At 44.5% G+C, this 20,713-nt stretch overlaps 1 protein-coding gene across 2 annotated transcripts in view; it reads left to right on the top strand.

The window, feature by feature from the left end:
* PROSER2 (proline and serine rich 2) overlaps positions 1 to 18,745 on the top strand; it is a 39,166-nt gene extending 20,421 nt beyond the window's left edge. Inside the window, exons 3-4 of one of the 2 annotated variants that reach the window (XM_007129287.4) lie at positions 13,905 to 14,157; positions 15,859 to 18,745. In XM_007129287.4, the coding sequence (XP_007129349.2) occupies positions 13,905 to 14,157; positions 15,859 to 16,832 (1,227 nt within the window). In that variant the 3' untranslated portion in view covers positions 16,833 to 18,745. Of the gene's footprint in view, positions 1 to 13,593; positions 14,158 to 15,858 lie in introns of those variants that run through there. The other variant, XM_024129744.3, reaches the window with a different exon arrangement.
* Positions 18,746 to 20,713: the final 1,968 nt, after the last annotated feature.

The following is a 20,713-nucleotide window of genomic DNA, read 5'->3' as shown; positions in this document are numbered from 1 at the left end:
TCATTTTCTTATTGAACTTGAGGCAAATCTCTTAACATCCTTTGTACCGTGGCCTCTTTTGATAGAAAGTTGAAGCAATAACTGTTCTCTGTCTCTTCCTGGGAGAGTCCATAATCCCAGGTGTGTCACGTGCGCTGAATTTGGGGCAGGAAAGTCGCTACTTTTCTATCTCCACCGTAGTCATATAGGGTCCGTTCTTCACATGCACCAACTCATACCCACCCTCACCACATCCTCTGCGGTGGGTCAAACTCTTATACTCCAAAGACAGAAAGGACTTGATTGAGCTCTGGAAACCCATCCATGGAGGACTGCCTTCCGTCCGTTCTATGTAGGTGATTTATCCCTTTGCTCAAATACTGAAGCACTGTTCTCAGAGGTGAGCACAGAGGCAGAGCTTGCATTCTAGTGGCTGTGGTCCACCCTGACAGAATAGGCTGCAGATTTGCTTCCCTGGGCAGCAGGCTCTGAGATGCACAACGTTACCGCACAGGAGGCTTATTAGGGCTGTTCCTGGGCTCAACATCTGGAAGGAAGAGGAAGCAGGATTTGGGCAGAGAGAGAAGCTGGGCTGTGAGGCAGACCCAACAGAGGCCTTAGCTCTTCCTCAGGAGGCCCTGGCCCTGCTGGGCCAAGAGTGGAGGCTGGATACCCACTCCGCCATCAGCCCTGGGATGAGGACATCCCTGGAGGGAGGCACGACCTTGACAAGACAGTTCCTTTCAGTTGGAGACAGTCCCCAAAGGGGACTGACAGCTGAGGGCCACCTGCCAGCAGCATTCCCAACAGATGGGGGACCAGGTCCTTCATCCCCAGGGTGACCTGGGGGGCGCATCACACTCCCTACCACGAAGGTGTGGGAGAAGAGGAACAGAGCCTTTTAGAGGGACCGAAGGCACCAGAGCAGCTATAAGATGTCTGAACTAGAAGAAACAAGACTGTGAAATGAATTTGGGGTGTTTACAAGAGACCACCATATAAATACAGCTCTTCACAGAGTGTCTGTCTAGGCAGGTGGGGTGTTCATTCTCCAGAAGAGAATATGATTTAACTAGCTGAAAAGAGGGGATGCTCTCAATACCCATAGGAATTAAGGAATTTCATAATGTGTGTGCCACTTTGAGGGTGGATTGGAAACAGCCCAAGTCCCCAAGCGTACTTCCTATTCATTTTTGTCTCTAACTTGGGCAAAACCAATTATCCAAATTCATTGCTAAGTTTTTGGAGATTTGATATTCAGTGAACTGTCTCGAAACCCTGCCTGGTCCCTTAGCAGACAAATCTTATAGCCCTCAAGTCACATAATAAGCCTGTGATCAGACAGCGGTCGTCAGCTCCTGATCACCCCTTCCTTCTCCAAAGCCTCGGAGGTCGTTTGGCCTCACCCATCGGTCGTGGAAGAAGAAGGTAAAGCAAACGGGGGCGAAGCCGTCTCCATGGCTGGCTCCGCCTGAAGTCTGAGCAGGACACTAGGAATCTGACCTGCTTGTCGCCAGACAGTTTCAAGGAGAAGACACAGAACAGAGGCGTGGGAAGGAGAAGCAGGCTGGTCAGTAGTAACCACATTGTCCTTTCAGCTCTGGCTCCTTCCCCAGATTGAACCCAAAACTTCCTGGACAGAGCAGCTATTTTAAAACAAAGCTAAACTGCTTTGAGGAGAGTTCAATTCGGTAAACATGCAGTAAATGCCTGCTACATACCAGATTGGATAGGTGATGGAATAAAACTCGGTTTTAACCTTTTCGGGAACTCACAGTTCAGTGACACGACAGCCACGCGGAGCTCTGGGACGTGTGACAAGCTTATGCGGGGTCTCACGCCCGACACCACGCACTTAGGGCGTTTCCCTCTCAGTCGGGACCGCTTTATGACGTTGCCAGTTCAGAGAAGTTTAAGGCGGCCAGGGAGCCCAGCGTTGTCCTTCAAAGCCACGATTCTTTCCATCTGTAATCAAAACTGCACACATATCTCATCCCCTGCGGGCTTGTCTGTGTCTCTTTCCGGCCACAAGTAGAGGTTTACGTTAACCATAGTGAAAAATTACAACAGGGACTAGTTAGAAATAACCGTAATTAAGCCCTTGTAATGAAACCGTGGGAAAGGCCACATGCACTTATGGTCTTTCTTATGAGGTTGCCAAAGTAAAGCGTGGCATTCACAGAGGGCTGGAAGCACAGAAGACGCTGATTCCTATTTCCTTCTCGCTGCCCCTACGTTGTGTTTCAGCTCCTGGGGGGCGTCTCTCATCACTTTGGGTTTTTAAGTCAATAAAGCCTTGCTCAAGTGTTAGGGAGATCATTTCGGTGTTTGTAGAAAGAGAATGTGACCATCAACTCACATTCTGCCCGAACAAATACCCAAGGCCGCCTACCTGGGAGAGTTGGGGGTTAAGACATCTTGACTCATCTCAAGAATTTTTTTAGCCATCATAATCTTTCTTAAATTTTCTTTCTGGGCTTCCCTGGTGGCACAGTGGTTGAGAATCTGCCTGCCAATGCAGGGGACATGGGTTCGAGCCCTGGTCCGGGAAGATCCCACATGTCACGGAGCAACTAAGCCCATGCGCCACAATTACTGAGCCTCTGCTCTAGAGCCGTGAGCCACAACTACTGAGCCCGCGAGCCACAACTACTGAGCCTGCGTGCTGCAACTACTGAAGCCCGTGTGCCTGGAGCCCGTGCTCCACAACAAGAAAAGCCACCACAGTGAGAAGCCCGCGCACCGCAACAAAGAGTAGCCCCTGCTTGCCACAGTTAGAGAAAGCCCGTGAGCAGCAATGAAGACGCAACACAGCCAAAAATAAATAAATAAATATTTTTTTTTTCTTTCTTTTTTTTTTTTTTTTTTTTTTGGTTGAAGATACAGATAAGTTCTGCTGGTTCTTTTTTTTTTTTTTCCTCCTTCACAAGGAGTTACCACTGTTGTCTTAATCTGCCGTTAAATCCAATTTCTTTGTTTAAAAAAAAAGCAAAACAAAAGGAAAAAAAGCCTAAGAACTGAATTAATTCAGTGGCTTTTTTAGGTGGGGGTTATTTTAGTATGAGTGTTTTAAGCCTTCTCGACTTTTTTGTTCAGCCAAACAAACAAAGGTTTTTTTCCTCTCTGCCATTTGCCTAAAAACAAATCTCCTGTCCCACATTTGTACTCCCATAGGTATGTCTAGGATCGCTGACTTTTATCACTGCTGGTCACATTTGTTGTAAGAGTTGGTCATCCAGCCAGGACCATGTTCCTCTCAGAGCTCCACCGGGACTAGAGGGACAATTTTGCTGTCATCTTTGCAGGAGAGGATAGATGGCACCAGTCTGGGACTCTGTCCTCCTCCTCATGGGAGACTTGTGCAGCGTGCGTTCCAGTTACGGCAGTAGATTTGGCGTTTTGAATGTTCTGGTTTGAATACATTAGAAATTATTTCTTCACCATCATAATACATAGATTAGGGTAGAAATGTATGTACTCCTAAGTTCTTGAAGCAAAACAGTGTTTCCCTGAGAGGCTTGTAGACATCACCTGCAGTCAGCATGGTAGGTGGGGTAGCACAGGTGAGGGATGGTTTTCTAGACCGTTCTTTTAGCATCAGGAGATTTGTAGCCTTAAAGAACTTCCCTTTATTCCACATCCCAAACTGGCGCATTAAAAACTTCATTGATAGAAAGGAAATTTAAAAATAATTTTTCTACTGTCAGCCTACTACCTTCCAAATAATAGGGACAAATGTTCGTTCTCTTCCATTCACCCCTTTCCAAGAAAGCTGCTATGTTTTCTTATCCTCATTTCCTCTCTCCTTAGTTCTTTGGGAACTGAGTTAGCAAACCTCTTGTCCAATAGCACCAGTGGTCAAGCAGGGGCCACCCCGGCCAGGGCGCCAGCTCTCTTCCCTCCTCACATGGGGCCACTGGGCCACTGCCTTGCTTTTTTTCCCTAAATGTATTGTAACAGCTTTATTGAGATGTAATTCACATATCCTGTGGCTCACCCATTACAGTATGCCATTCAGTGGTTTTTAGTAGATTCACAGAGATGTGCAACCATCATCACAACCAAATTTAGAATATCTTCATCACCCAAAAGAAACCCGTGCCCACTAGCAGTCACTCCCCGCTTCCCTCCAACTGCCCTAGGCCCCGGGCAACCTCTCATCTGCTTCCTGGCTCCACAGATGTGCCTGTGCTCGCTGCCTTGCCCTTCAGGCTCTGCCTCCTCCCCGAGGCCCACGTCTTCCTCTTTAACGTCCCTACCTGAGAGAGGCAGCGGCAGCATCTCCTGGGAATAGAGGTGTAGACAGAACTTTCTCCGCCAAGGGCCACGTGCCCCTTTTCTGGCCCTGAATTCCTGACTCACCAGCCCTTGGCACTGCAGCTTTTCTCTGTTTCTGCTTCCTTTCCTCTCCTAGGTACAGGCAGAGTCCGGGTTCATTTGGAGGGCAGCTTCTTGTTTGGGGAATTAGGCAAGAGTCCACGGCGTATTTGGCCCTGCCGCTTAGGTCAAGACTCAAGGCCAGGCTGATCAAGAACAAGTCACCCAGCCTGTTTTCCAGCCTCTAACGCTCGAGAGACACCTTGGATAGCTGACGATGCAAGAATCTGAGTCTGCCAGGACCTGGGGCTCTGATCGCTGACCAGCCTGGTTAAAACTGATTTATGGGGACTTCCCTGGTGGCGCAGTGGTTAAGAATCCGTCGGCCAATGCAGGGGACACGGGTTCAAGCCCTGGTCTGGGAAGATCCCACATGCCGCAGAGCAACTTAGCCTGTGCTCCAAAACTACTGAGCCTGCGTGCCACAACTACTGAGCCTGCGCTCTAGAGCCCGCAAGCCACAGCTACTGAGCCCGCGTGCCACAACTACTGAAGCCCGTGCGCCTAGAGCCCGTGCTCCACAACAAGAGAAGCCACCGCAGTGAGAAGCACGCGCACTGCAACGAAGAGTAGAAGCCCCCACTCGCCGCAAGTAGAGAAAGCCCACGCGCAGCAATGAAGACCCAATGCAGCCAAAAATAAATAAATAAATTTATAAAAAGAAAGGGATATAAGTAGAACAGAACAGAAAGCAAGCAGAGAACTGGTTCTGGCCTTGACCACTCTACAAAATAGTTGTGCGACCCTTGGAAAGTCATTACATTGCCTCTGCACCCGGTTTTCACACCTTCAGGTGAGGGAGCTGGACTGACTGATCTCCGTGTTGCATGTGTCAGCCCGTGAGTCCTGTAGTTTGTCACACAACATAAAATGGTTGAATAGGAGCTTCCCTTTCTAAGCTTATTTTCCAAATGAAATCTTACGTTGGGACTCCTTGCTTTGAGGTTGGATCGGACGTGCGGGGTTTATATACCCTATTCTCACTTTTGCCGCTCACTTAATTGGTAAATGGGAGTGTGTCTTAAGCTGACGGCATGTTACAGGTCAGTTGCCTATTTAATTCTACTGTCTGTCTAACCAAAGAGAAATCATTATACCCAGCCAAAGTATCAATAGATTATCTAAAATCTTGGGAATAACCCTATTGAAACACTGAGTTGGGAAGGTCAAAGTAGGAGGAAAAGGGTAGAGAGCATTAATTTATTTCCCCAAGACGTTTAATTCAACAAATAGTTGGGGCTAAGACTTTTTTGGTTCCGGTTACCATTATCACGTCACCCTAACAACATCCATGGTGGTTGTAATTATTAACTAGAGGGATCTTTGTCATGCTAAGAGCCCTACTCATTTTAGACTTGCAGGGTTTTTTGTCGTGGTGGTGGTTGAATCACCAAGCTGAACTTCTCTGCGTGGAGAGAAGAAAAATGCGAAATGTCTTAGTGTGGCTCTGGGAGGAGCAGGGTTGGTGTGGTGTGTGCTGAATGATGGGCGTGGGGTAACCTAGCAAGACTCAGGCTAGATTAAGAGGAAAGAGGAGGAAAGAGGAGGCAGGATGCTCTGCGCCCCCTGCCAACCCGCAATAAGTCTGGAAAAATCACAAAACAAGTAGCATCGCTGGATTTTTTATGAAAGTTTCGTGTTCTGGTGGCCAGAGGGCCAAGACAGACCTACATGGTGAGGAGGCAGCTGACACTGCGGTTACAGTGACTGCATCCTGGACACGAGACAAACTCTCAGTTCTGTGCAGAGTTCACAGATGCCTCAGACATGGCTCTTTCCTCTACATATAAAGTCCAGCAAAGGTGAAATGCATGGGTGATGAACAACTACAGTAAAAAATAGAATTTTAGGGCTTCCCTGGTGGCGCAGTGGTTGAGAGTCCGCCTGCCGTTGCGGGGGACACGGGTTCGCACCCCGGTCCGGGAAGATCCCACGTGCCGTGGAGCGGCTGGGCCCGTGAGCCATGGCCGCTGAGCCTGCGCGTCCGGAGCCTGTGCTCCGCAACGGGAGAGACCACAACAGTGAGAGGCCCGCGTCCGGAGCCTGTGCTCCGCAACGGGAGAGACCACAACAGTGAGAGGCCCGCGTAACACAAAAAAAAAAAAAAAAAAAAAAAATTTATACGAAGAGTCGATTCTTCCTGTTAAATAACCCTCAACTTCATCTGTTTCTCTCTGTTCCCATCACCATGGCTCTACTTTAGGTGACTTTTAACGTTTGTCTAAATTGTTTCCATATTCAGCTATCCATACTGTTTCCTATTTTCCACACTATAGCCAATGTGATCTCTACAAAATACGTAACTAACTACCCCTGGTCCCTTTCTGTTTAACTCTCGCCCACTTCTTTCAGATTATTGACAATCATTTCATCTCCAGAGTTTTTCCATATCAGAACCCCTGCCCCAAAAGTGTGAATTGACACCCATACTATGTTTCCCTAACTCGCCATAGTCACCTTGTCATAGCCATTTTGTCTACTTTCTTGTCTGAAGCCCTCATTAGACGGGCTAAACCAGACAGCAAGAACATTATTTACACCCTCGTATATACATTGCCTGATGCTTACTAGATGCTCAAATATTTGAATGCATGATTCAGTGGGTGCTATGGGGGTAGGCTGGAGGTGTGTTGACATTTAAATTGGACCAGGAAGGACAGGTGAGATGTGGCTGTGCAGTCATGGGCATTGCTGACAGAGAAACAGGTCTAGGAAATAGCAAGTTATTTGATTTGATTATAGGGCAAGAATTAGCAAACCTCACTCTGTGGACTAAATGTGGCCCCCTGCCTGTTTTTGTAAATAAAGTTTTATTGTAACAAAGCTAATAAGCTCATTCATTTACATATCACCTGTAACTTTAACACTGCGTTGACAGAGTTGAATAGTTGCCACCATTAAGACTGCAAAGCCCCAAATATTTACTATCTGGCCCTTTACAGAAAAAGTTTACTACTGCTATAGAGTATAAAGGGGAGAGGAGTAGGAGTGACATTTAAAAGGTAAGTAGGGTGGCCCCTGCTTGCTGCAACTAGAGAAAGCCTGTGCGCAGCAACGAGGATCCAACACAGCCAAAAGTAAGTAAGTAAATAAATAAATTTAAAATGTAGGTAGGGCCAGATCCTGGAGTTCTCAGAATAAAGTGTAAACCCATTAGTCACATATTCTGTAGACATGAAGGACTTATAAGATTTTAACCCTTGTTCTTTTGTTAAAACCTATTCCTCTCTTCTTTGGTTCAGTGCTCAATAAAAAGTATTAAATAAGGAACGCCTGTGCCCATTTTCCCCTGTAGTATCCTGCTACTCTTCTAATGTGCCTTCACACGGATCCTCTTATTAGAGGGAAAAATTGAAGTTCTTAAGGGCTACACAACTGCTAGATATGTAAACTGATAAACTTACAGAGATCTAGTTAATACGAAACTGTTACAATTTGAACTGGAGAAAAATTTTCCTTAAAATCACTCTGTTCCCCCGCAGCCCCACCCAATCTCAAAAGAAGTGGAACAGAAAGATATGCCATGAACTAAAATCTAAGGGCACACTGTTTCCTAAGTTCAAACTTAAAAACGGAAATCCATACAAAATCTGATTATAAGGAAAGGAAAATCATAATCTGTCTTGTGGAGATATATGCAAAAATTCTAAACAAAATGTTAGCAAATCAGATTCAGTGTTGTATAAAAAGGCTAATAACATCACAACCAAGTTGGACTTATTCCAAGAATGCAAGGTTGGTTTAATAGTTGAAAATCAATCACCATACTTCAGTACATTAACAGAATAAATGAGAAAATTGTGACAACTAAAATTGTCTCCAGACATTGCCAAATGCCCCAGGGAGGGTAAAATCATCCCCAGCTGAGAACCACTGCAATAAATGAAGAAAAAACCTTTGACGGAGTTCAAAACCCATTCATTATTTTAAAGACAAACACACTTAGGAGACTAGGAATAGAAGAGAGCTTTCTTAATCTGATGAAGATCATCTTTTAAAAACCTACAGCAAACACTGAATGGTGGAATATTGAAAGCTTTCTCCCCAACACTGGGAACAAGACGAAGATGCCACTTCTGTTCAGCTAACTGGAGGACCCTGGTGGTATGATAGGGCAGAATGAAGAAAATGAAAGGCATGTTGAATGGAAAGGAGGAAATAAAAACCTCTCATTTATAGACACCACTGTTTATGTAGAAGACTGAAAAGCACCTACAGATAAACTGTTAGTACTATGCAGCAAATTTGTTAAATTTGCTTATTTCAAGGTCAGTATATCCTGTATTTCTATAGACCAGAAACATTTAGAAAATGTTCAAAGTGATGCCATTTCTAATAGCATCACAAAACATCAAATACCTAAGAGGAGAGATAACAAAGTCTGTAAAATCTCTACACTGGAAATTACAAGATATTATTGAGAGAAAAATAAAGAACCGGATCAAGGCATATCAAAAGTTAGTTCATCAGTATTACCCAGAGGGTCTGTTGAAAGAGATTGAAGGCCCAACCCCTTAAAGTTTCTGATTCAGTAGATCTGAGATGGGGCCCAAGAATTTGTATTTCTAACAAGTTCGTGGGTGCTGCTGCCACTGCTGGGTGAAGGACCACACTGTAAGAGCCACTAATCTAAATAAGTATACCATACGGATAGAAAAAATATTGTAAGACATCAGTTCTACTCAATTTGAAGAACTTCCATGAAGTCCAATAAAAATCCCAGCATGGGTGTGTGTGTATATTTATGTGTATATGGAAACTGACCAGCTGATACTGGAAATAAAAAGGGCCAGCACAGACTTAAAGAAGAACAGCAAAACAGGAGGGCTTCAAACTCGGGACATACTATAATGTTATAATTAAAACAGTGTTTTATCATTGTACAAACAGACAAGTAGACAAATGAACAGAAAAGAGAATCTAGAAACAGATGGACTCATGACCTGTCACCTGATTTACAACCAAGGGGACCTGCAGTGGGGAAACGATAGTCTTGTTTTTTTTGGCTGCATTGGGTCTTCGTTGCTGCGCACAGGCTTTCCTCTAGTGGCGAGCAGGAGCTACTCTTCATTGCGGTGTGCGGGCTTCTCATTGCGGTGGCTTCTCTTGTTGCAGAGCATGGGCTCTAGGTGCATGGGCTTCAGTAGTTGTGGCACTCAGGCTCAGCAGTTGTGGTTCGTGGGCTCTAGAGCACAGGCTCAGTAGTTGTGGCGCACAGGCTTAGTTGCTCCGAGGCATGTGGGATCTTCCTGGACCAGGGCTCGAACCTTTCTCCCCTGCATTGACAGGCAGATTCTTAACCACTGAGCCACCAGGGAAGTCCCAAAACGATAGTCTTTTCAAGCAGTTTTGCTGGAACAGTTGGGTATCAGTGTAGGAAACAGCGAATTGTGACCTCACACCATACACAAAAGTTCATTCCGATGAATTGTAGCACTAAGTATGGAAGTTTATAAACAACCATGCTTTTATTTTATTTTATTTTATTTTTTTTTGAGTTACGCGGGCCTTTCACTGTTGTGGCCTCTCCCGTTGCGGAGCACAGGCTCCGGACGCGCAGGCTCAGCGGCCATGGCTCACGAGCCCAGCCGCTCCGCGGCATGTGGGATCTTCCCGGACTGGGGCACGAACCTGTGTCCCCTGCATCGGCAGGCAGACTCCCAACCACTGCGCCACCAGGGAAGCCCCAACCATGCTTTTAGAATAAATAAAAGCAGGTGAACGTCTTCATGACCATAGAGTAGGTAGTGGTGTCTTAAATAGGACACAAAAATCTCTAAAGAAAAGACTGATACATTGTACTACACTAAAATTAAGGACTAGTCACCAGAAGACCCCCATTAACAGAGAGAAAAAGCAAGCCACTGGGTAGGAAAAAATATTTGCAATAAATACACCCACAAAGGATTTGTATCACGTATGCATAAAAGAACTCCTACAAATTATTTCTTTAAAGACAACTTGATAGAAAAATAGGCAAAAGACTTAACAGGCATTTCATAAGAGGCTCTCCAAACAGCCAGTTAAGTATTATGAGGAAAAAAATCTCAACACTGCTGTCTGCTTGGGAATGTACTGAAAATCAGGGGATGCTACCACATGCAGCGCCATGCACCAACCAGTGTGTGTTGGTCCAGCCGCCTGGGAGAACTGTTAGGCTATGTCTACCAAAGCAGACACGTATCTTATGACCCAGCAGTTGTATGTAGGTATATATTGCTTCTCTTCCCAGCAGTGTTCTGTTCTGCTACCTAAGCCATGCTGTAGGTATCTCTCCCCAGCAATATTCTGTTATTCCTGTTTACTGAACCCATGCCATGGACAGTCCCCTTTTCCTGAGTGGACTTCCTTCAGGATTCAGCTAACATGGCCAAGCTAGTTTGAGAAATCTGCATGTGTTCTTGTGCTAATCATCCCCCAAACAAGTATATATGGTGCCTGAAACTAAAGAAAAGTCTCTAAACCTCTGGACACTGCAGGCTCTGTGATGGGCCTGGATAGGTGGGCATTTGAAGACCTCTCAGATCACGGTATGAAGTGCATTATTCTATACCACATGGACCAACTCTTAGTCACCTTTGCTTCCACTATATTTTTTCCTGTTGTTTTATCAAAATTTATTTTCATCATAGACACTCAAATACTTTTATAAGGTTTATAAAAAGCATTAGTCTTACTTGTACCCCTGCCTCCATTTCCGACTCACTGGAGGCAACGACTTGTAACTCATTCCTATTTGTTATTTACCTTCATTTTCCCCCACTATCGACATTTTATCCTTTCATTACTTTTTGTATTTGTGGATATATGAAGTATGCATATATTGATAATTAAATCGAGGCAACTCTTGCTTATCTGCATTTTTTTTTCACTTAACATTATATTCTTTTGAAAACACCATTTAAAATGGCTGTATAATATTCCATCTGTGAATGTGCCCTGATTTGTTCAACCATACCTTTATTGTTGGACATTTTAGGTGATTTCTCATTTTCTTGCTCCCATAAATACTGATATAATTAGTATACCTCTGTGTGTGTGTGTGTGTGTGTGTGTGTGTGTGTGTGTGTGTGTTGCTATAGAGGAATTGACTCACAGATACATGCTTTGTCTCATAACTTTTAGTTTTTTCTGTGGTTGATAATTGCTTTGGTTTTATTTGCTTGCTTTGTTCACGTTCTGTGTGGCCCCATGGCTAGCTCTGAACTAGGCTGGTTGTTCACTGCACAGCTGACATCCTGGGGACAGCACTGTTATCCTGGAGTTCCCTCCGCTTTCTCTCATTCTCTCCTATATTCTGGCTCCCAGGTTTTTCTTCTTGGTTCCTCCCTTGTCTAGGGGAATAGCCCTACCTCCACACCCCGCAGTAGCTCCCTGAGAAAGGCACGCATGGGAGATCTGCTGGTTAGACCTTGTGTGTCTTAAAAACACCATTATTGGGACTTCCCTGGTGGTGCAGTGGTTAACAATCCACCTGCCAATGCAGGGGACACAAGTTCGAGACTTGGTCCAGGAAGATCCCAATGCCGCAGAGCAACTGAGCCCCTGCGCCACAACTACTGAAGCCCGCACGCCTAGAGCCCGTGCTCCGCAACAAGAGAAACCACCGTAATGAGAAGACCGCACGCTGCGAGGAAGAGTAGGCCCCGCTCGCCACAACTGGAGAAAGCAGCAACGAGTACCCAATGCAGACAAAAATAAATAAATTAAATAAATAAATTTACAAAAACACACACACCATTATTCTACTCTAACTTTAACTTGATTATGTACGAATTCTAGTTCTGAATTCATCTGGAATTTTAAAGGAATCATAACATTGTCTTCTGGCTTCCAAAGCTGCTGCTGAGAAGTCTGTTGCTGTTCTGACTCCTGATGTTTTGTTATGTGACCCGTTTTCCACTCTGGGAAGCTTTTAGTATCTCGCCTCATCTCCCATGGCTGAAATTTCAAGGGATGGGGCTTGGCATAGGTCTGTTTTATTCCTGTTCATCAGGTTATTCTAAGGACCCTTTGATCTGGAAACTCACATCCTTCTGTTTCAGGACATTTCCTTGAATAATTTTACTTGTTTACTTTGATCATTTCTTCCCCTCTATTTTTCCTCATTCCTCTTTCTGGAACACATTATTCAGATGTTGGCCCTCCCACTCGTATTCTCTAGTTTTCTGCTTAAAAATTTTTTTTGGACTTTTTGTTGTACTTTTCCGGTTTCTCTACTTTATCTCTAGGCTTCTATTTCATTTTTTTTCTGTCATGGTTTTAATTTCTAAGAGCTCTTTTCTGTCTTCTAGTTTTTAAAAATAGCATCAGATTCTTGTTTATGGTTTCAGTCTCTCCTCTGATCCCTCTGAGGATGTTCATGATCATCTTTTTGGAATTTTCACCATTCTGCATAGTTTGTTTCTTGTAAGTTGCCTTTTTTTCCTTCTTATCTTGTTTTGATGTGTCTTTCATGTTAAAGGTTTTTCTCAGCTGCTTGGTGATCATTAGCTATATGAACACACTTAAGAGTAGAATGTTAAGAAACTGATTAAGAATTCTGTGCTGGGGTTTGTTGGCCGCGATTTCACTGGTAGAGTGATCTTGCTGAGGTGTTTCCTTGGGGAGCCCAAGGTGTCCACCTCTTGGCTCTTGGACCATTCACTTCCCCAGAGAAGACCCTTCCAATCCTCTGTCCAGAGGGTCAGTTTGATTCCCTGACTCCCAGTTTTCAGATTGGTTCTTTACCACGAACTTGGCTTGATGCCCCCCGGCTTTACCTTCTTTAAGAATAAACATCTAGTTTTCTGCCTGGGTGACCGGATTGCTTCTGAAAGAGACTCTCGTCCGGTTCTGCTCTTTTCAATGTCATCTTAGCCAGACTCCCAGAACTGCCCAGCACCTCCCCGACGCTGTGCTGAGCCTTGTGAGGGCTCTCCATGCCACAGCAGGTTGATTCCGGCCCCACCCCCAGCTGCTGACTAAAATTCACCTTTCTTGGGTCCTCTGAGTCAGTCACCACCTGTCCTTCTGCTGTCTACCTTCCCAAATGTTGTTGCTATCACCTCATTTCCTATTATATTTGTTTTTGTGACTTGTATCTTTAAAAAAAGATAAAGCCCATTTTTGTTTTAGTGAGGTTTCTGGAGGGAGAGGAGGTAAATATGTGAGTTCACTCCACTGTCTTTAACTAAAGATCCCCCCATTGCTATTACGGGGAAACCAAGCATATCTGTTAGCAGTAAGTTGAAAAGACCTCTTCCAAGGAGATACTGAAGAATTGCTTTCTTGTCGTTGACTCACGAGGAACAAAAGTGTCTAAGATCCGTAATCTGCTACACCTTTTGGACAAACTTCTTTCTCATGCAAGTCGAATGGTGAGGGACACACAGGCAGAGGTGTGCCAGCAGGGTTGCCTGCATGGTGCACTTTCCCCAGGCGGGAAATTGGAGGGTGCCTTGAATTCCACCCCAGGCTCTGTATTGACCCCTACATTGTTGTGGGGTTTTTTCCCTTCAGTGAAACCACTGTTGCTTTTATTCCTCATGTCCAAACCTTTTGTACAGGATGATGAGAGCCTGAAGTACCTCACACATGAGGAAAAGGACGTCCTCCTGTTTTTTGAAGAGACGATTGATTCCCTGGAAGACAACTTTGAGGAACAGGTGCTGTGTGATGGTGATGCTCGGTGCCACTCTCCGCGGTCTCTGGAAGAGAGCGCTTCTGGTCCCTCCGAGCCAGAGGATGTCGTGGACTTAGTGCAGCTGGGCCCTGGAGCCGGGGAACCCGAGAGCCTTCGGGATGTGACGGAGGCAGCAGGTGAGGACCAGAGAACAGGTCCCCCACCTCTGACGTGGCTTGTCGTGTAGTACAAGACACAGAGGCCCTCCTTTCTGTCGTGTTCTCTGTGTTTCCAGCCAGTATAGTAGCTCGTGGGGCTGATCAGGGTAGAAGCATCCTCCTGGTAGTCTGATTGTCCAACCAAGTAGGTGCTTTCATGGCATATTAGGATGAAAACACATGGAAGGGAAATTTCAAAAGGGCGAGAATAAAGAATGAGACTAATTGGGCAAACAAACATTGCATACATGGATGAAAGAAAAAAGAAAACTGGAAATGGCTTCAGGAAACAATCCCATTCTACAAAGAAAATACACAAAGGACTTGTACGTTAGCCTTTGAGGTTGAATCTCAATTCTTGTGCAAGATTATACCCCTATTCCAAGGTGGGAGTGTTTGAACTGAAAAGTCAGCTGGTTCAGGAAAACAAAAATGATAAGAACAAAAATTCAGCTCAGCATTTGCTTTGTAGAGTTTGCTTGATTCAGGGTGGCATCAGAGGAGAGGTGTGCTTTTTGCCCCTTGAGTTCTGTGATAGAACCAGAGGGACATGGACAAGGAGAAAACGTTCTTCCAATTTTTTTTTTTTTTCCTGGTTGGAAAAGATATTGGAAATGTGGACAAGGGGATAAGGATTGGAAAAGATGAGGGAAAAATAGGAGGGAAAATATCTTTGCTCTGTTGACTACAAAATACTTCCATTTGTCACAAGCCTCTAGAAATATATCCCTACCCCTTTATTTTTTGTAAGCAAGGCTGTGTATTACACAGAATTTCATGTACTGTTGGTTATATGTTCCACATATGGGGCTGAGTTTGCAGCCATCTCTTCAAAGAAGAGACTTAATATGAACTTCCCCGTTTTATCACTTCTTCTTTGAAGTTTAGTTCCTAAAATTAATTTGAACCACTGATCCCTTAAAAATGTCAGATCATATAATTGTGCCAAGGAAAACATTTTTTTGAAAGTAAACCACTTGCCCATCAATTCTCTAACATGATGTTGTCATAACAACTTTAAGTGCCCACTGTGTGTCAGGCATTGTGTGAGATTCTGAGGATACAAAGATAAATATAATACATAGCTCCCAATTTTGCAGCAGACACAGGTGTATAAATACTAGCGCAGAAGAGTGTTAGGTGATCTGTGATCACGTATGTTAGGATATAGTAAAGAATCATAGGCTGGTGTATTAAACTGTACTGGAGGCTGTCAGGAAACATTTCTGTTTCTAGAGGAAAGTGACACATCCAATTATCCTTCATCTAGAAAGACCTGAGGGAGGGGTTGGTGGGTACCACAAACTTCCCAGCCTCCATTTCCCCTTTGTAAAATCCCCCGTAAGGTGAGCTGTTGTTTCCTCCTGTTACATGTCTCAGGATGATGGCTCCTTAGAAACTTGCTTTTACCATATGCTTCCCAGGTACTGACTGTTTCTGGCTTGCACATCTTTCACCACTGCTAATTCATTCTTTCTCATCAGGTGATTATGAGAATTATATACTATGTTCTGTTTCGCTAGTCCAGGGAATAGGGTAGAGGGAGTTTAGCTTACAAGAGGTACTGTTGAAATTGGTATTGAATCCCTTTGAGACCTTTGTAACTTCAGTGAAAAGGAAACGTGATGCATTTATTTCTGCATACGGTGGTAGCTTCTGAGGATCCTTGCTACTTTTCAGGGGCTGGCGCTGTTGGAAAGGAAGACACCCCTGTCCTCGGGAAAGAGGATGCTGAGACGTCTCCCCCGCCAGACCCCCCAGGCCCCGAGGCCCTGCCCCTGCCGCCTCCCGGCCCTGTCCCCGCGGCAGCCCCGGCCCAGCCGGGGAGAGAGCCCCCTCCTCCTCCGGCAGAGCACCCCAAACTGGCCCGCTCGGTTCCCACTCCGCTCGTCATCGCCCAGAAGATGTCTGAGAAGCTGGCAGGGAGCGAAGGGCTCTCGCCCACATCCCCGTCCAAAGAGGGCAGGCCTGCAGGATGGAGGACGCTGACTTCCGTGGCCCCTCGACACGGAGACCACTCGCTGTGGCACAGACACGCCGCACAGCCGGCGCCCAAGAGCCACCGCTTCCCGAGCAACATCAGCGTGACCAACAGCGCGGGGAAGGACTTCAATAAGACCATCTCCAAGGCCGCGGTCAACGTGCAGGAGCGCAAAGCCCAGGTCCTGGCCAACATCAATGGGGTCTCCTTCCTCTCCGTGGGGGAGATGGAGGAGCGGGCCCGGAGGAGCGAGCCCGCCGAGCAGAGGAGAAGCGTCTCCCCGGAGCAGAGCCAGCCGGGCCCGGCCCGGGAGGCTGTTCCCGCGCGGGCAGGGGCGCACGGCGGCCAGCAGTCCAGAGGCGTGCAGACGGAACAGCCCCTGCCGATGGCCAACGGCTTCCAGAGCCTCCACGACATCCTCAAGAGCCATCCCGGGCCCTTTGTCTCTACAGGGAAGACGGTCACCTTCCGTCCGGACCCGGCCCTCCCCAGCAAACTTGCGCCCCGGCAGCCGGACTATGGCCAGGACGCCAGGAAGCGGTCGGGCTCGCTCCCCCGGGCTGTGGGGTTCAGACCCCAGGGCATCACTGTCCAGTTCTCGGGCCGGGGCTCCACGGAGGAGGCCCGTCGGGAGGCCCTGCGGAAGCTCGGCCTCCTGAAGGAGAACTTGTGACGGAGAGTGGGCGGCGCTGGGGGAATTAGGGTGACCAGGTACGTGTGGCCGAACACGGGTGTGCGCATGCGCACAGCGCAGTAGCAAAGCCCAGACTGCGGAACCCCGTGGAGGACCCGCGATGGGGGCCCAAGAGTCAGCCGACTGTCTGCCCCGCTCTGGCCCGCATCCGAGCTGGGACATCCTTCCGAACGAGAGCATCACGCAACCACATCTTCCCGTTTCCAAGAGCTCGGAGAATAACCTTGAACACCTACAGGTTTCAATGATTTGTACATGCCATATGTTTTTTGGATCTAGGAGGAGGGTGATTGGGTCTGAATTTTTTGTTATTGAGTCTCTAATCTAACCTTTTATCCGAAGTGCACGACACGAAAGCCAGTTTAGATCTCTCATACTGGTTTCTCTAAGAAAGGGACCGTCCCCTCCTTTCCAAGAAAATAAAGAAGTGCTTGTTCAATTTTCATAGTGTCTTAAAATACTGTTTTGGTTTTTTGTTTGTTTTTGAAAGGTGAAAGACAGTATGTTAGTCTAAATACGCCTTTGTTTCTTGGTCTAATTTGGTTTGCCCAGGTTTGTTTTTTTTTTTGAAAATTGAAGCCTTTAGAGTATAATTTACTGTAACGTTGAGTTATGGGAGTGGAATGGAAAGGTTGAGTTTGGAAAAGGTGGTAGTTTTAAGAAAGTTAAGTCTCATCACACTACAGAGTCTGTGTTACTGGGAGATACATATATGAGCGCGTACTGTGTATATACATGTACATAATACGTGTTTATAGGTACATATATGTTATATACAGATATAGATGGTGTGCACACACACATTCATTATTACATATATATAAACTTCTTAAAACCCTATTACATAACTACAGGATGCAAGCACTTCCTATTCTTTTGATACACAAGCCATCTCAGTATTGAGATAATGACATAGAAATTGTTACTTCCTAATAAGGAAGTCTTTTAAGGACACATCTCCATAACTTTTCGGTGAACCAAAGTGCTTTTTCCTCAATGTGTTCTGTTCCCAATTAAAGTAATAGTCCAAATAAGCTTCCAGCTAAGCAAGAGAGTTCCTTTGTTAGTGAAGTATGCTTTTAAAGATGTCATTTATCACCTAATTTTAATTTATCACCTAATTTTAGTTTTGCATGTTCCAAGGTGGCTGGTAAACAGAAGGAAACAAAAGATTCTTAACATCCCCCATGTTCTGTGAGCAAGATCTCAGGATTAATTTAAAAGGGAAAAAACAGCAAACTAAGTTACACAGCATGAAAAGAACTGGTTTTGTCCCAGACAATGACTTACGTGCTGAGTTGTAGCCACAAGCATTATTATCAAAACTATTTCAGGCTGGAGTCTAAAACCTCTTAAAATAGACCCGGAAGGACCACACTTGAAAGTCACACCCTTTTGTTGTATGTCTCAGCCACTGTCACAGAATCTGTTTCTTTCCTGTTGAGTATTATTTAAACTCAAACTTCTAAATGTGCTGTGAAGGACGTTTTTCATAGTATTAATTTGCCTTGTAAGTTACATAAAATGATTGTAATGTTCTCCTTAGAACAACAGTATTTAGTGTCTCGCCCAGGCCTTGTCCTCCTGAAATAATCTCATAGATCCTTGATGGTCTTAATTTAAATAGGTGCTTTGATTTTACAGGTTCTTAAAAATAGTCTTTATTTTACTCCTGTTTATGTTGGATTTGTTTAAAGGATTCTTGGGCCCTGTTATTTCCTTTTTATATAGCGAGATGCCATGTTACACAGTGTTTAAAAATAGAGGGTCTTGATATGGCTAACATTTTAAATATCCCTTATATTTGAGGATTCTTTCTTTTTTTCTTATCCTATGACTTCGTTGTGATTAAGGTGAACTTGACTATATGTTAGTATATTTGTTCTCATAATGGCATTTTTGAAAAATAAATTTAGAGATCTATCTTAAGTATAAGCAACTTTGTTTTTTGCATTTTATACTTATTCTCAGGTATTTTCTTTTAAATGGTTATATCCTTTCCTTCTGTTTATTCATAATCTTTTCTACCTACTTATTCATAATTATACTGACTGTTACTCTGGCCATTTCTTGTGCCCAAAACCCTAGTAATTAAAGCCATATATTTTGTACAAGGTTCAAATTATAGCTGCTTATGAACTAACCTATATTCGTATGTATCACCTTAACAAAAACATTTGTTTTCTAAGGGGCATTTGTTTCCTTGCAATAACTCTGTGATAGGACGTTCTTAAAGGGTCATCTTCAAGGGAATCTTAAGGACCATATTTCAAAGCAAACTTGTAACGAAAAGGAAAGATGAATCTTAAGTGCTCAGTTTGTTTGTTTTTTTCAAGTGATGCTTGTAAATCAGTCCATTTTAGTCTCCATTAAGATAAAGATGAAACTCTTTACCTTAATACTTAAAATCAGGAAAAAAAATTCTCCTCTGCTTTTAGGCAGGTATGTTCAAATGGCCAAACCACAGTCTCATCTGCAAAGGGTAATGCCCTGCAGTTACCTGGGTAACAGAGTCTGGTCCAGTGCCCTCCTCCTCCTACTACTCTATTTGGCTAGCGTGCGTGCTTATCTTCGCAAAATTGGTAGAAATGTTGATCTTCGCTTTTCTCTCCCCAGGGTCATTCTCCTCTTATAAGGCTTGTGGGGGAGAAACGGCAGAGGTGCGGGTGTCCCTCCAGCGTCTCTGAGTCTCTCAAGAGTCTCTCAAGACGCAGAGGGCTCCCCCAGAGCTGCATTCTTGCTCTCTTCCCCCCACCCCCTGACTTCAACAATACAGGATTCTTTACTCAGAGTTCCTGATGGGTAGCTCCCAATGTAGGCTCCCCATTTGAAACAAGTTTTCGTGAAGAGCTTCATGGAGTTAATAAGTCAGGCCTTACGGAACCCTGAGGATTGATTGACCTTTTTATTTGTTAAAAAAAAAAAAAAAAAAAAAAAAAAAATCAGAACTGTATTCTCTGAAATAATGCCATTTGCAGCAACATGGATGGACCTAGAGATTATGATGCTAAGTGAAGTAAGTCAGACAAAGACATATACCATATGATATCACTTACATGTGGAATCTAAAATATGAAACAAATGAATTCATCTGTGAAATAGAAACAGACTCACAGACACAGAGAACAGATTTGTGGTTGCCCAGCGGGAGGTGGGGTAGGGGAGGGATGGATTGGGAGTTTGCAATTAGCAGATGGCAAACTAGTATATACGGAATGGATTCAGAACTGTATTCTCTGAAATAATGCCATTTGCAGCAACATGGATGGACCTAGAGATTATGATGCTAAGTGAAGTAAGTCAGACAAAGACATATACCATATGATATCACTTACATGTGGAATCTAAAATATGAAACAAATGAATTCATCTGTGAAATAGAAACAGACTCACAGACACAGAGAACAGATTTGTGGTTGCCCAGCGGGAGGTGGGGTAGGGGAGGGATGGATTGGGAGTTTGCAATTAGCAGATGGCAAACTAGTATATACGGAATGGATAAACACCAAGATCCTACTGTACAGCACAGGGAACTATATTCAACATCCTGTAATAAACCATAATGGAAAAGAAAAATACAAAGAATGGTATTCTTTTTTTTACTGAATTCCCACAGCTCTGGCTGTGAGGAATTTGACCTTTCAGAGGATTTGATGGTTATGTTTTTTTATGCAGATGACCTAAGAAATCAGTTCTTTCTGTTTATTCAAGAGGAATGAAGAGAGAAAAACAAGATAAATATGAAAACAATTTACTCTTATCAAGAAACTTTTTCTGAAACGTTTGTCACCAAGTTACCATGTCCTCTGAAGGAGCAGAGGTAGTTTTTCAGTGTTTTCTTCCCCCCACCTGTGATCCAG

Source organism: Physeter macrocephalus, chromosome 11 (assembly GCF_002837175.3).
Source record: "Physeter macrocephalus isolate SW-GA chromosome 11, ASM283717v5, whole genome shotgun sequence".
Taxonomy (NCBI): Eukaryota; Metazoa; Chordata; class Mammalia; order Artiodactyla; family Physeteridae; genus Physeter; species Physeter macrocephalus.
Note: the sequence above shows the minus strand (reverse complement) of the source record. Positions and strands in the feature narration are given on the sequence as shown.